Raw genomic sequence first — 17,417 nt, forward strand, 5'->3', positions numbered from 1 at the left:
ATCAACGGCTACGGGGAGACTGCAGGGAAGTGGAGTTGAAATGCCCATCAGCCATGATTTAAAAGGCGGAGTGGACTTGATGGGCCAAATGGCCTTACTTCCACTCCTATGTCTTATGATCTTATGGTCTAATTTAGCGATAATACCACTGAACCATTGCCTCACATTTGATGTGAATAGAATGTTGACCTTTCGGTCCAGAGGCTTAGAATACAACTAGGAGGATGTTATTCTGGAATTTTACAAAGTCCTGGGTTGACCACACTTAGTTACTGTGAGCAGTTCTGGGCACCACAATTTATGAAGGATATTGTGACGTTGGAGGGAGCTGTAGAAGTTGGACCCAAAAGTTAAGCTTACACAAGGTGCAGAGCTGGATGAACACAGCAGGCCAAGCAGCATCTTAGGAGCAGGAAAGCTGACCTTTCGGGTCTGGACCCTTCATCAGATGAAGGGTCTAGGCCCAAAATGTCAGCTTTCCTGTTCCTCTGGTACTGCTTGGCCTGCTGTGTTCATCCAGCTCCACACCATGTTATCTCAGATTCTCCAACATCTGTAGTCCCTATTATCTCTTAAGGTTACACAATTTGGGTCTGTACTTACAGGAATTTGGAAGATTAAAGAGAGATTTGATCAAGGTATCAAGACAAGCAGATGGGGTAGATCAGGACAAACAAATGTATAGCAGTTGGGAAGCTAGGATGAAGGGATATAATTGAAAAATTACTGCTGGACCTGGCAACAATGAGAAAAGGAAACCCATTTAGTAGCAAAAGGTAGAAGGTTGGGATGTTTATTTTCTGCAAAGAGGGATAGGTGATAAATACTGAACAATCCACTGACAAACACATCTTACAAACAAATCAAACAAACTGATGCAAAATCAATGGTTAATTATATATTTCAGTTTGGCAGATTGTTGTTAACCAAAGATATTAAGAAATGAGGTAAAGGCCTGTATATGGAATGAAACCACTGATCAATCATGATCTCATGATTTCAGTGAGGAGGATACATTGAAGAAGTTGACACTGTTTCCCTTGAAGAGAAGAAGACTGAGAGGAGATTTGATCGAGGTTTTGAAAATTATGGACTAAATAAACAGTAAGAAGCTAATCCCACTCATAAAAGGAAACCAGAATGAGATGGGAAAAATTTAAATCGACATGCAAAAAATGCATGGGGGATGTGAGAAATAAAGGTTTTTTCACTGAGTTCCTAAAGGTACAGATACATTGGTATGTGGCAGAGGCAGGTTGGATTGAGGCATTCAAGAGGTTATTGGATAATCATCCGGATAGAAATGGTGGGCAAGGGTATGGGGCAAAAGCAAGAGCACTGGAGTTTTTTTTAACCTTTATTCAGTCACAGGATGAGGGCATCATTGGCCAGGCAGCATTTATTGCTCATCCCTAATTGCCCAGAAGAGTTAACCACATTGCTGTGGGTCTGGAGTCACATGTAGGCCAGACTAGTTAAGGGTAGCAGTTTCCCTCCCTGAAGGGCATCAATGAAACAGATGAGTTTTTCCCACCAATCGACTATGGATTTACAGTCATCGTTAGATTCTTAATTACAGATATTTTATTGAATTCAAATTCCACCATCTGCCCATGGCAGGATTTGAACCCAGGTCCCCAGGACACATTCTGTGTCTCTGGATTAATGGTATCGTGATAATATCACTACACCATCACCTCCCCTTCAAATATGACACTTGTTTGAAGAGCCAGTACAAGCACTAATGGCCTACTTAATAATCCTGTTCACTAAGTGGCAGAACAGGCTCAGAGAGCCAAATGGTTTCTTCCTTGCCTTCCATTGTTATTGAGTGCAGAGGAAACAGTTTCAACAGTAACTGGCAAAGGATAATTGGGGAAATGCCTGAACAGGAAAAACCTACCAGGATAATGCAGCTAATTGGATTTGTACAAATTCAGTCATTAGATGTGGGCATCACTGGTCAGCATTTAATGCCCATCCCTAATTGATCCTCAGAAGACAGTTAAAAGTTAACCATATTAGGTCTGGAGTCACACATGTAGACCAGACCAGGTAAGGACAGCAGATTTCCTTCCCTAGCAGACATTAGTGAACCAGATGGGATTTTAACAACACCATCAGTGTTTAGACAATCAATGTCTTTTATCTTGAATTCAAATTTCAACATTTGCAATGGTGGGATTTGTATCTCCACACTCAAAGAATTCAAGCCTGGGATTCAGGATTACTGCCTGGTGTCATCACCACAAATCTACTGCCTCCTGGATAGCTCTTTCAAAGAACCAACAAAAACACGATGGGACGAATGAACTCCTTCAGTGCCATTTTATTTTCAGAGCCTCTCTGTACAATCCAAGAAATATGCTCATCCTTGGAGGCAGAACTCTTGCAGCAGAGGCTGGGTGGGTCATAATGAGTCCAACCTGTCATTGCCTGACCTCTGCCAAGCTGGCCACTGGTCATTGGGTCAGTCAGTTTCCACATGGACCAGTTTGGGAATTCTGCCTGGCTGGCAGTGGGCAGATTCCTTGGGAATATCTGACATGGAGAAGCAACGACAAGCTCTCAGAGAAGCTTTTAGAAGTTCCAGTGGGCCTCACAAAGGTAAAATCAAAGTAAAGCTTCTTTCTTAGTGCCTGCAGATGATTATCAAGAGGCTTGGCACTGAACAATTTCTGCAGAAAGGATCCTCAAACAGGCATCAAGCTGTTTATCAGCTAACAGCAGACCTCGCGTCTATTTAAATAGGTCATCCAGTGTACCTGAATGTCATTCAAGGCCATAAAACCCCCAAGAAACTGCAGATGCTGAAATTTGAAAAGAGAGCAGAAATTACTAGAAAAGCTCAGTAAGTCTGGCAGGTCACTGGATACAAAAGGTTAACTCTGGTTTCTCTCTGTAGATGCTGCCAGACGTACTGAGCTTCTCCAGCACTTTCCATTGTTTCTGAAGGCCATTGAGGCACTGGGTTAATTTCAGCCCTCTTCCAGGGACAGGGCATGGCCAATTTCTGCCACAAAATTGTAAAACCAAGCTCCCAGAGTCCAGAATCCCAGCAACAAATTGTTCAAAGTGCAGCTATATATTCTTTTGCCCCAAACTGAAAATACCATTTACTCAACACCTAAAGTCAGCTGAATGTTACATTTTATCCTTTTTATGAGTTCTCCTTTGTTAAGTAGATGAAACGCTAAGCCAGATTTCCAGGCAAACTCCAAAATAGCTGTTGCCTGTCAGTTTTTGTTGACCTTTCTCAGTGATTAGTGCAGTGCGGAGAAAGGAGTGTTGAGTCTGTGTTGCACTTAGTGACAAAAGTTCCTCATTGTTTTAATTAGTGCTTACCAACAGGTGCAGAGAGATGGTTTAAGTTTTCTGTCACTGGTATTGACAGAATGATCTTTTCCAATCATTGGAGGTGTTAAATATTCAAAGAGGATGTGCAACTTTCACGGAAAAAATATTAAAGAAAGCACCTATTAGTATACTCAAAATGTTGCTTACTGACCCTGGAAAATCCCAGAGTCCATTTAGTAGCTATGGAGTTTAATATAGTCAGTTACGAAATGCTGATTTACAAATGTATAGAATCAGGGAATAGCACGCCTGAATTATAAGTAAGTATGGAATCCAGCGTGGACATGTGGCTGTAGTTGTACAGTGTTTATGTAAGGACAGTTAGGAGCCCAGACCAAAATTCAGATCTGAATTTAAATTACAAGGATCTGTAAATGATAAGATAGTTTCAGTAGAGATGAAGCTGTTAGGATGTCATAAAAACCCATCTGGTTCACTAATACCCTTTCGGGAAGGAAATCTGCCATCCTTACCTGGTTTGGCCCACCTGTAACTCCAGACCTTGCAGCAGTGGTTTAGTATCACAAACGTAGCAAGGCATGTGGACCAGAAAGCTGGCCTTCTCAGCAAAGCCCACAACACCAGAATTTCAAAAAAAAACATAGCTATCACATGAAACAGTGACTACTTAATAACTCTGCTCATTGTGAACTGTGAGCATGAAAACAAGAGAATTGTGTTGCTGATAGAAGAAACGGAGGTGCACTTCTTACGGAACGAGTGCACATTGTTTTTCATAGAAAACTGGCACAAATTACACTAGTAATTGTACAGAAATCATAACAGTGGGTGAGTATTTTCTAATAGAATCTTAGTCTAGTCAGAATCTTTTCATTTTTAAAATAATTATGTCATAAACTCAATGGGTGTTGAGAACAAGTCTGTAAAGCAGTAACCCTAGCATGCCTCTGAAACGTGTGTGTGACTCAATTATTGCTGGTATCTCTGTGTGTTATATCCCACAGCTTTGCCAAACACAGGCCTCTGGCTGAGTTATTTTTAGCCTAGTCCCGGGTGCTTGAGGCAGGGACTGCAAATCCAATGTTTAAGATAAAAATGGAGAACAAAGAAAATTGTCTGTGGGAAAAATGCACATTAATGCACCATTCATAACTGGTGCCTCAGTCACGTGATACAACTCTGCCTTGTAACTGTGAAAAGAACTACAATTTCGTAAAGCATTGCTACAGCTTTTAAGCATTGACACACATCTGCATGCAATACGTTTCCTTAAGGTGCAACTTAACGTGCATTGCGTACAGTTCTGATTTTAAAATTCTGCTTCTCTGCCAATGGAATACAAATAGCATGAGGGTCTGCATGAGCAAATGTGCAGAAGCATTTATCATAAAAAGGGAAACTGCTGAGTTATAATGCCATTCTCTTAGCCAAGTGGATCATTTCCAAGAGACAAACTCGGGAGGGGTTGGGGTGGGGGGGGTGGCGATTTATAACAGCAAGCAACTTTCAAACAGCCAGGTAAGGGAGTGGTATGAAGTGAGTCGCAGATAAAACATTCATTATCCTTTTCCTTCACCCCAGGCCCTGTGCCTCCCACATTCAAAGCAACAGACTGCTCCCTCACATGCGATTCCGTTCAAGCATCAACTCCAGGGCAATGTTCGGAGCTAGTGGACATGACAGGCAAAGCCAAGGAGCTGTGGAAAGCTCGCTGTGCCCTCTACAAGCACAATGCTGCATTATTTACACAGCCTCCATTCCCACCCCACCCGCACACCCCCACCGTGAACACAGCACACCAGAGGGACATGTACAAGAACAGACAAGACATTTCTTTAGTAGACAAACCTTCTAGGTCTGTGTTCTCTTTGTGGTTCACTTGCTTCAGAGGGCAGCAGAAAATTTCGTGACACTTAGCACGAAATGGGGACTCTTTTTTCTTAACATCCGAGGATTGGATAGAGTCTCGATGCAACACATAGTAATCCTGTGTGTCAGAGGCAGCGTCATCCAGAACTGTGGTTTTCACACAACAAAATGAACTAACATTAGAACGCATTCACCCCAAGTTCTCGCTCCCAATCCCATCTCCCCAAAGCCTTCTTAAAACATTTACGCCAAGTGCGCTTACAAAAACAAATAGTAGCCGTTGACACTCTTAAAACTGCAACAGTCATTCAATTCTTCACACAAAAACTTCAACATCCCCAATTTCAGTCAGGCAAATTAAAACGAAACGCAAGCATTGGCCCCAGTGGTTACAGATACTGTGCTAGTGATTTCACTACTCAACAACCAGAATGTTCTTCCACAAGGGCGATGTTTACTCCACTGCCAAAGTTTGACTTCACAAAATTTGCACTTTCAGAATATAGTGTCAAAGAAGTAATGCTTCATTGTAGAAAACCTTACTCAGACACTATTTGGAGGGACCGGCCTTCAGGAGTTAGACAGTGAGCCACAGGGAGGATATATTAGCCTTTGATAGTGTGGAGTATGGATTCACCAGAATGTTAGCAGAGGAGTAAAAGATCAGATTAGGAGGACAGAAGTTACACTCTTTCGCCTTTTATTCCCTTGAGTTCAGAAGGCTGACAGATGATCTAATGAAAGTGTTTAGAAATAATAGCTAAGGTAAATAAGGCAGAAGCTTTTCTCTGGTGGGAATAAGGGGTATGACCCGAAAATTAGTCTCTCTAAGAGGGAGGCCGGGGTGCTGAGGGAGGAGCAAGTGAAATGTTTGAGATGGACTGATTCTTGTTGGATCAATAGGTCAGCAGGAGGTCATTCAGCCCTTCTAACCAGCTCCACCATTCAACAAGATCAAAGCTAATGTAGAGTCTCAATTGTGTCTTCCCTCAAGATTCTCATATCCCCTGATTTCCCTAGATTCCAAAAGCATATCCATCTTAGTCTTGAATTTACTCAATGACTAAGTGTCAAAGAGCTTTTGGGTAAAACATGTCAAAGATGCACAGCACCTTGTGTGAAGAAATTACGTTGTATTTTGGCCTGAAGTGGACCTTATATTCTTTAAATTGTGAGCCTGTACTCTAGATTTCTAGGCAGCATGTTTGTATCTTAAGACGTTCTGTTGATGCATCTTAAATACCAAGTATTTGAAGGCAAACAGATGTGAGGTGTTCATCAATGAAGTATATTTAGATGTGAACCTTCCGGGCCAAGAGGCCCAGGTCCAAGACCCTGCTCCAGAGTGGTGTAGTCACACCTCTGAACAGTCTAACACTAAAATATCTATTTCAATGGGATTCCAACCTTGCCTAGGCATCCTTGGAGAGAGAGAGAGAGAGAGAGAGAGACTGCTCATGCAACTCAAAGCTTTGTGTGGCTGGTAGGCACTGTAGGAGCTGGGTCCATTATTATTGACCACATCAATGACATTTCCATTTAAATGCCCCAAGTTTCTTTTGGATTTTTGATTTGAGTCTCTGTCTCAAATGAGCAATCTCATGTATTTTTCTTTGATTTGATATTGCTAATTTGGTTTTCTCCAAAAGAGTACTTAGGTTCGATATAAAGCAGGGCACCAGATGGGCGATTGTTTAGAATGAAGATGCAACCTCTCTGGCAAACAATAAACAGTCTCCACCATACCATTCTATTCCTATAACAGACTTTGAGATTCTCAAACACCAGAGGGAGATATTTTCCCAGTTATAATGGGAACTGCAGATGCTGGAGAATCCAGGATAATAAAGTGTGAAGCTGGATGAACACAGCAGGCCAAGCAGCATCGCAGGAGCACAAAAGCTGATGTTTCGGGCCTAGACTCTTCATCAGAGCTATCAGAGCTCTGATGAAGGGTCTAGGCCCGAAACGTCAACTTTTGTGCTCCTGAGATGCTGCTTGGCCTGCTGTGTTCACCCAGCTTCACACTTTGTTATTTTCCCAGTTACTGCCTTCACCAAACCTCTTACAAGGTTCAGCCTCACTGTCACACTTCATTGGAAATTGTTTTTTGCGAGATGAAAGGCCGGTGAAATATAAAACTCAGAACCTGAATTAATGAAACATCATATTTGACACACACAGTTTTTTGGAAGATAGAGTGAGTGGAAATTTGCTGGAGAAACTCAACAGGTCTGGCAGGATCTATAGAGACAGAAACAGATTAATGCCTTTCAGTCCAATGTGACCACTCTTCGGTCTGAAGGCTGATCAGAAATGACGACTGCACTGTGGGAAGTAGCTTTCAGAATGCAATGAAAAACATGATTTAAAGTATTGTTCATGGAGAAAACAGCTGAATAATTTATAATCAGCCTCATGATATCTCTTCCATAACTAACCAGTATGTGGAAGTTATGATTTACTACTTTAATTAACTGACTACTGCTACATTTCAAACTCCTCCATTGGCTGTAAAGTGTTTTGGGACAACACGAAAGGCACAATAAAAGCAAAAATAAAATCCCTTACTTCATGTTTTCAGTCCAGAAGCCCAAACCTGCTGAATAAAGATTAGAGAATATTTTCATCATGAAATGCTAGCATGCCTTGTACTGCAAAATGAACAGCACAAAACCATGAATTTATTTCAAATCTGGATGACGTGAATGTGTTCATGATTAGAAATAACTTTTTTTTACATCAACATGGGTGGGGATAGGGTTACATCAGGATTGGGGGCAAACCTTAGGGTGATGTTGAGACCACAACCATATCAGCCCTTGGTCCACTGAAGGGCTGAATGGCCTGCAGTCATGAGCTTACTGAATGGCAACACAGGTTTGATGGGTGAAATGGCCTATAGTAGTTGTTAGTTCTTGTATCAAAACTGTAAATGAGAAACATTTAAAATTAGTTTCTTCACGGAGGAGTGTTACATTTACTCGAAATTCTCACATATGAGCTTGTTGTTATTTTTACACTGAGGCGTGTCTCTGTCTGCCTGGAGAGAGACAGGCCTCCTCGTTACAATATCAAAATTACATTCTGGTTAGACTGCTAAAATCTGATTGAATTTTCACATTGACCAACTAGTTTCTCAGAGTTTTGAAAACGCAGCAGAGACTGGAAGAGCAGGCCCAGCAAATGTACTCAAACGAGTCCTGGAATGGAGTGAAATCTTATCAGCAAAGGCGTAAATAGGTTGGGACTCGACTCACTGGAGTTTAGAAGAATGAGAGGTGATCTCATTGAAACAAATTAAATTATTAAGGAGAATTAATGCTGGGAGGACATTTCCCCTGATGGGAGAGTCAAGGACCAGAGGGCATAGTATCAGAATAAAGGGGAACCAATTTAAAGCACAAGGACGAGGAATTTTTTTCCTCATTCATGGGCTGAGGGCAGCACTGGCTGTGCCAACATTTATCGCCCATCCCTAACTGCCTAGAGGGCAGTTTACAGTCAACCACATTGCTGTGGGTCTGGAGTCACATGTAGGCCAGATCAACTAAGGATGGCAGATTCCTTCCCTTTCTTCTGGCAGTTGACAATGGATTCATTGCTATCATTAGATTCTTAATTACAGATTTTTACTGAATTCAAATTCCACTACCTGCCATGGCGAGATTTGAGCCTGGGTCCGTAGAATGTTCCTGAATCCCTGAATTAACAGTCCAATAATAATACCACTGGGCCATTGCCTCCCCCTATGTTGTGAGCCTTTGGAACTCCTTACCACAGAGAGCTATGGGGGCAGAGTCCTTGTGCATATTTAAGAGTGAGATAGGTAGATTCTTGGTCAGTCAGGGAATCGAAGGTTATGGGGAAAGAGCAGGAAAATAGACATGAGGAATACTTGATCAGCCATGATCTCATTGAATGGCAGAGCAGGATCAATGGGCTGAATGGCCTACTTCTGTTCCCATTTCTTATTGCCTTATGAACTGGGGTGGGGAGCAGGAGTGCATCACCTCTCACATAAATCATCAAAATGTGCTTGTCCATCCCACCCTCTCATACTGAGAGCGGGGGGTCTTTGTTTTCGATTGGAGGCGTGGAAACAAACACTAAGATAGTGATCTCTGTCACCACATGTTCTCTGCTGCAATGCTCCCACATAAACTCCACTGACCAATGGTATAACAACATGAGACTTTCAGAAAACCTTGGATCAAGTCCCATCAGCTAATGGGACATCCGCAGGTGTGTGAGGAACGCAGTGGGTGCAGATCTCCCACTATTTCACTCTAAGCTTTTCCACATCCAGGAGTGAGGTTTCATACAGGGTTGCCTCACTGAGGTTTGTAATTCAGAGGTTCAAACCATGGCGAATGAATAAAGTTTGTTCGATCTCATACACTAATCTCTAAAGTGTTGAATCATTTATTTTAAATGAGCTGCCATCTCCACCAGAAACAGGGGAAGTAATTTACGTTGCATGACAGTTCACAATTTTTTCCTTGTGGTCTGGGCCAAAAGGTAGGAGAACCTAGCCATGCGTGCAAAGCTAGCCTGTGGGATCCTGCTGTGTACAAACTGACTGGGGCCCTTGGCTCCATCACAGCAATGACGGCTCTCGGAAAGTGTGTAATTGAATGTGAAGGACTAAATACAGCCAAATGCAGCCTTCGTTTTGTGAAATAATTCATAACAGGTCCATGTTGTTCCATTCAGATGTAATGACACAGAGATACATACAGCAGACACACAGCAGGATTGCGTGAAGGTGCTCAGCAAAGAGACAGTGAGCAGTGTTCAGCAAAGGACAGGTTATGTGGTGTGGGGAGTGAAAGGAATGGCAGGGTTCCACGATAGATACAAGATGAAAACTAAGAGGCTGGTGAAGGGGTTAGGATGTGCCTGCCAGCAAAACTGGCAATGAAAAAATAGAAAGCGCACACTCGCATTTATATAGTGCCTTTTACAACAAGTGGAAATCCCAAGACTCTTTGCAGCCAGTGAAATACTTTCTGAAGTATAACCACTTCTACAATGTCAGAAACGTGCAGAGCAATTTATCTACCCAAGATCCCATGCTCAGCAATGTGGTGATGGCCGGATAATTCAATTTTTTATGATATCATATTAAATACTGGCCCTCTCATTGGAAACCAAGCGTAATCTACAGGCGGAATGTGTGAAAGACCCTGTTCAGGCACCTCTTCAAACACCATCTGCCAGCAATCCCCCATACTCCCTCACCCCCTCAGCCTGGGGCATGGTGCACAGAGCTAGTTTTGGACTGTTTTCTCACCTCAGGAGTGACAACACCAGAGGGTGGGAAAGTTGTCTTTGGTCTTATGGGACTATCCAAGAAGGAGAAGTGTTCAGGTCACCGGCAAAATCACTCACTTGCCTTCAAAATATTGCCAGGGCACCATTTTGCAACCACCAGACAGACATAACTGGAATTGATTTAACTTTTCGTCCAAAAGACAGTAATGCTCAGCATTGCACTGGAGTCGCACCTTAAATTGCATCAAAAAAAATAGGAGCAGGAAAAGACCATTCAGCCCTTCAGCCTGCTCCACCATTCGACAGGATCATGGCTGATGACCCAACTCCGTCCCCTGATCCTGCTTTATCCCTAGACTAGAGATAATGGGAACTGCAGATGCTGGAGATTCCAAGATAATAAAATGTGAGGCTGGATGAACACAGCAGGCCCAGCAGCATCTCAGGAGCACAAAAGCTGAGATGCTGCTTGGCCTGTTGTGTTCATCCAGCCTCACATTTTATTATCCCTAGACTATATACTTTTGCCCTAAAAGCTATATCTGATTCTTTCTGGAAAGCATCCGATGTTTTGGTCTCAATCATTTTCTGTGGCAGATACATCCACAGGCTCCCCACTGTCTGGGTGAAGACATTTTTCATCTCAGTCCTAAGTGATCTAAGCTTGGCTTTAGACTGAGAACTCCAGTTCTGGAGCAGGATTTGAACTGGAAAGTTTGGAATGACAGTGTGACCAACTGGCACACAGCTGACTGAGTGTAAAAGGGCGCCGATATTTCAGGTGATAGCCAGGGTTGGATTTGAAACTGAATGGCGCGTCTCAAATCATGTTCATTATTCTTCTCTTTTAGTTTCGGGGACAACTTCTAACCAGTGTCTCTGGAGTGTCATCTGCTACAAACAGAATGCTGCTCAACAACTGAATTTTAGTAGCAGCATTTCTCTTTTTTTTATCCATTCATAGGATGACGGTGTCACTGGCTAGGCCAACATTTATTGCCCGTCCCTAAATGCCCCGAGGGCAGTGAAGAGTCAACCACATACTGTGGGTCTGGAGTCACATGTAGGCCAGACCAGGTAAGGGTGGCAGTTTCTTTCCCTAAAGGACATTAGTGACACAGATGCTTTTTTTCGAACAATGCAGAGGATGTTGGGGTTGACCAGGTTTTTGAATGAGTGTAGAAACAGAGCAGAATAGATTGGGGAAAGGGTCTGGGCGTGATGTAGGATGGAGTGTTTCAGCATGAAAGGGATGATGGAGCACGGCTAAACAGGATGGCTGTTTGGTAAGATTAGAAGAGGGCCTGGCAGGCTGGAGGCTGGGTTCAAAGTCAGCTGGAATGGCCCATCCACCTCTGCTGGCATGTTGGCACCTTCCAAAGAGGTTTCTGTCAGACCTCCCACCCTCGGACCTAACTGATGCTCAGAAGCGACCAATTACTGGCATATTTTTACTTCTCTTGGTGTTTCATCAATGGCAAGAGGGGTGCCATGTGATGACTGTTGTCTGTGGGAAAAGTATTGCCTTGAGGTTGCAAACATGCTCACTGAGCTAGTGGGTCTGTTTGGAAACGTTTCGTCTCCCTGCTGGGTAACATCATCAGTGCGCCTCTGGTGAAGTGTTGGTGTTCTGTCCCATCTATACCACTTCATTGGACCCAGTGTCATGGCTGGGTCATTCAGTATATTCAAGACTGAGATAGACAGAGTTTTAGTAAGGAAATCGTCGGTTATGGGGAAAAGGCAGGAAAATGGAGTTGAAGGTTATCAGATCAGCCACGATCTCATTGAATGGCAGAACATACTCGATTGCTGAATGGCCTATTTCTGCTCTTATCCCGAGTGGTTCTATTAAATCCCAAGCCTCTCAACAACTGCGGGGGGAGATCTTCACAGGTGGGGAGGAAGTGCTGATTTTGGAAAACATAGCTTAGGATAAAATGTCTTCAGAGGACATTTGACTCCATTCATGATGAATTCCTTTCTTCATTATATTTTCTATTTAAAGACTGTTTATCTTGGTGTCAAATTTTGTCTAATGGTGCCTTTTTGAACTGCTTTTTGTTGTTCTGTGTGTTGCTGTTAAAGAAGGCTCATATTGTCATGTCTGCTGGAAAGAAACCATTCTGTGCACTGAGATTACTGATGGTGATATGAATAAACACACATTTTAACCCATTCACATCATTCTCCACTCTGCTGTTTTATTGCAATTATTTTAACAGCTGGGGGCCTGGATCCCTGGAAAATCCCACCTGCTGTCAACCTCAGAACAAAACAGGGAAAGGGGACCTGGGGGTAATCCTATCCTCCCAATGCCACCTCTGAAAGAATTCTCCAGTCCCATACGTTTGACTCCTGGCTCTACGATGAAACTCCAGTCCTGTGTCTCTATGATTGTAAGTAAAATCAGAAAGGTAAACTCACCACAGAATCACAGTCTCATTAGAGGGGGATGACTAGTGGTGGCTTAACCTGAGGGTCACTGAGGTGAAGGGCTAGGGTGAGACAGAGATTATCACATGGTAACCTCAGCCAGTGTGGAAATTGAACCAATACTCTTCACATCACTCACTAGTCAACTGAGCTAACTGAGCCCCTGATTATAAGTAGTAGACATGAGGCATGTCAAAATAATGGATTGAGTATTTGGATGCAAATATATTTTTAGTTAGTTCATGCAAAGTGGATATTGCTGGCAAGCCCAGCATTTATTACTCACTCTCTTTCATTCTATGTGATATGGGTAAATTAATGAAATTTCAAAGATTCATAACCCTTTGAACAAAGAGATTTTTCCTTTTCTCAGTCCCAGATATCTGACCATTTAGTCCTCCAAATTCCCAGCTTTTCTTTTCCTGGCAGACTTTACAAATACCTTGATTTAATCCAAATTATCATTAACACCTCTTGTTAACCATAGTTGTCGAGATCAGTAAGCTGTGGGACACATACAGGGTAGAGTAGGAAGACAATTAGGCCAAGTATAACCCTACAACTAGCTGTGGAAACAGGACAACAGGTCTTCAGTTTAGAATACAAGCAGGATGAATCAGGAGTGGAGAGGGTATTGTTATGATCACTCTTCCCCAGAAACTACTTCATTAAAATGTTATTAATGAACACTTATCACGCACAATGCAATGGCAACAATATGAACTACCTTCGTTGGCCTGTCATGCGCCACTATATATGTTTCAGTTTGATTATGTGTGTGTTTGTGTGTGTGTCTGCATGTGTGTGTCAGTGTGTGTGTGTTGTGTTTATGTGACAGTTCATGTGCATGTGTGTGTCTCAGAGTGTGTGTGAGTGTCTCAGTCAGTGTCTCTGCCCATGTGTGTGTCTGTGTGGGATTGTGTGTCTGTGTGTGGGGGGGCAGTGGTAAGTGTCTGTGTGTGAATGTGAGGTTTGTGTGTGTGCTTGTCTGTGTGTGTGGGGATGTGATTGTGTGTGTGTGAATGTGAGTCCATCTGTGAGTGAGTGTGAGTGTGAATGTGAGTGTGTGTGAGTGTGAATGTGAGTGTGTGAAATGCAGGGATGCCACTGAATCTCTAAAATGAACTGTTGCGTGAAAACCTGGAACTAAATCCATGATCAGCAGCAGATGGCTCAGTGCTATGTTCCCTCTAATTTCCCTGGAGTCGATGCAGGCCTCTGCAGTCTGTGAGCAGAAACAGTCAGAGAAACCAGGAGTATGTTTGCACAGCTCTCAGTGTTTGCAGACACTCGGAGAGGCTGTGCCACATCAGGGCCCCTCGAGTAGCTTATGGATCGAATTCAACTACCTACAGCCAACACCAGAGATCCACATAAACATGAATGATCAACCTCCCACAGCCCATAATAGCACAGCTCTCTGAGCCATGTTCCTCTCTTTGTTCTGTCTGTGTTCCCTTCCATGCTTTTGAGAGGAACTCATCTCCTTTCCTTTCTCTTTATTTCCGTGAAAAATTCAGCGAGACAGGAATATTTTGCTTGTCAAATTCTTTCAGCAGATTATAGTTCCTCATCTGTCTGTCACTGCAGAGCATCTACACAGATAGACACCCCCACATACAGATATAAGCCCCTCTACACACACATAGACTCCCACGCACAGACACACACATGTACACACAGATACATACACACGCATATACACACAAAACATATGCTGGGGAGGTAACAAAGTGTGGGGCTGGATGAACACAGCAGGCCAAGCAGCATCAAGGTTCTGGGGACCTGGGTTGGAATTGCACCAGAGCAGATGGTGTGTAATTTGATTTTAGTAAAAATATCTGGAATTAAGAATCTAATGACAACTCTGAATCCATTGCTGATTGTCAGGAAAAACCCATCTGGTTCACTAATGCCCTTTAGGGAAGGAAACTGCCATCTCTACCTGGTCTGGCCTACATGTGACTCCAGACCCATAGATTGTAACACCTGTGTCGTCTGTCAATTCCACATTCTGGTTGGTCAATAGCCTATTAGTGTATAAAGGTATTATTGGCATCAGTAGATTGTTGAAAGAGGTATAAGAAAAAGAATTTGGGTGCTGACTCAGATTTAATGGAACTGTAGCAATTGGGTTTTAGGTGATAGTTACAGCTTGCCATAGGAGTTCAGGGGTCAAGGCAGCCACTACATCTGAGTTAACACAAAGATATTTTTAATCAGCCAGTTCAAATGCATTAGGACACACATTTGGAGGAGGTGGGCCTTGAACCAAAACATTCTACCTCAGAGATAGGGACACTGCCACTGCAACTGTTAGGAGTTTGCACATTCTCCTCGTGTCTGCGTGGGTTTCCTCTGGGTGCTCCAGTTTCCTCCCACAGTCCAAAGATGTGCAGGCTAGGTGGATTGGCCATGTTAAATTGCCCGAAGTGTTCAGGGGTGTGTGGGTTATAGGGGATGGGTCTGAGTGGGATGCTCCAATGGGCGGTGTGGACTTGTTGGGCTGAAGGGCATGTTTCCACACTGTAGGGAATCTAATCTAATGTGGTTGACTCTTAACTGCCCCCTGGGCAATTAGGGATGGGCAATAAATCCTGGCCAGCGACGTCCTCATCCTGTGAATGAATAAAGAACACACTCAGGGGCGGCATGGTGGCTCAGCGGTTAGCACTGCAGCCTCACAGCGCCAGGGGCCCGGGTTCAATTCCAGCCTTGGACGACTGTCTGTGTGGAGTTTGCACATTCTCCTCGTGTCTGCGCGGGTTTGCTCTGGGTGCTCCGGTTTCCTCCCACAGTTCAAAGATGTGCAGACGGGTGGATTGGCCATGCTAAATTGCCTGTAGTGTTCAGGGATCTGTGGGTTATATGGGGATGCTTCAAGGGGCAGTGTGGACTTGTTGGGCCAAAGGGCCTGTTTCCACACTGTAGGGAATCTAATCAAACATCCATACACACACTCACTCGCATGTGCAGACACACACCTACTCACATGTGCGCGCGCGCGCAGACACACACACACACACACACACACACACACACACACACACACACACACACACACACACACACACCCTGCCTGACTCTCAGTCACATTCCTCTTCCACTGGTTTCTCATATGTTCTATGCCACCTCCTGACACCAAAGGGGTGAGGCCATTTTTAAGTGATGGGTCCTCTCCACAGTCATTGTGCTGAAAGTTTTTTCTGGTGGATTTGATGGAATTGTCTGCATTAGACTGTAATCTGAACGTCTGGACTGTATGAATGTGCTGGAGGAAAACTACATAGTAACTTAATGAGAAATGGCAGTTAGCAAGGTGTGGAGCTGGATGAACACAGCAGGCCAGGCAGCATCAGAGCAGCTCGGCCCAAAATGTCAGCTTTCCTGCTCCTGAGATGTAACTTGGCCTGCTGTGTTCATCCAGCTCCACACCTTTTTATCTTGGATTCTCCAGCATCTGCAGTTCCTATTAACTCTAACGAGAAATGGCACTTGTTTTAAACAAGCTGTACAATGGCACGATGGCTGGGTAGTTAGCACAGCTGCCTCACGGTGTCAGGGACCCAGGTTTGATTCCAGCCTTGGGCAAGTGTCTGTGCGGGGTTTGTGTTTTCACCCCGTGTCTGTATGGGTTTCCTCTCGGTTTCCTCCCACTGTCCAAAGATGCGCAGGTCAGGGTGGATTGGCCACACTAAATTACCCATAGTGTCCAGGAATGTGCAGGCTGGGTGGGTTGGCCATGGGAAATGTGTGATGATGGGGTAAGGGGTTGGGTCTGGCTGGGATCATGTTTGGAGGATCAGTGAAAATTAGGTGGTCTGAATGACCTGCTTCCACATTGTAGGAATTCCATGCACAAAAGCAGAAATTGCTGGAAAAGCTCAGCAGGTCTGGCAGTGTCTGTGAAGAAAAAATCAGAGTTAACGTTTCGGGTCTGGTGACCCTTCCTTGGACGCTGCCAGACCCGCTGAGCTTTTCCAGCGACTTCTATTTCTGTTCCTCATTTACAGCATCTGCAGTTGTTTTGGCTTTTATTCGGGATTCTATGCAATTTATTTCATGACGACAATGAGTTCCAAGTTGCATTGACACTGTTACTGAGACGATGAGGGAGATCTCGTCGGGGTGGGGGGGAGTTCGGGGGTGGTGGGCATGGTAAGTGGGCCTGTGTCCTTCAAGACCCAGAGCCATTCTCCCTGCTCAGAGCCATTTCACCATATCAGGCAGTGCTTAATTCATCCCCCAGCATTAACCCTTTCAGAGCTTAATCCCTGACACAAGGTAACGCTCCATCTCCCTGGTGCCCTGTAATGTCTATCGCTCAGACTGGAGCTCACTAACCTTGACCTGAGCATGTTGGGCTGCAGACCCTGAACGATTGCTGAGGCCAGACGCCAACTCTCTTCCTAACATCCTCTGGATCATGACTCCACCCCCGAGCACCAAAACACCATCTCCCAAACCATCCACAACCTCATCACCTCAGGTGACCTCCCACCCACAGCCTCCAACCT

General features: G+C 43.9%; 1 protein-coding gene across 1 annotated transcript in view; it reads right to left on the minus strand.

Annotated features, from left to right (window-relative positions):
• LOC125459073 (fibroblast growth factor 13) overlaps nucleotides 1-17,417 on the minus strand; it is a 637,504-nt gene that overhangs the window by 385,357 nt on the left and 234,730 nt on the right. Inside the window, exon 3 of the mRNA XM_059651317.1 lies at nucleotides 5,167-5,334. Coding sequence (XP_059507300.1) covers nucleotides 5,167-5,334 — 168 coding nt within the window. The remainder of the gene's footprint in view (nucleotides 1-5,166; nucleotides 5,335-17,417) is intronic.

This window comes from Stegostoma tigrinum, chromosome 15, assembly GCF_030684315.1.
Source record: "Stegostoma tigrinum isolate sSteTig4 chromosome 15, sSteTig4.hap1, whole genome shotgun sequence".
Classification (NCBI taxonomy): domain Eukaryota; kingdom Metazoa; phylum Chordata; class Chondrichthyes; order Orectolobiformes; family Stegostomatidae; genus Stegostoma; species Stegostoma tigrinum.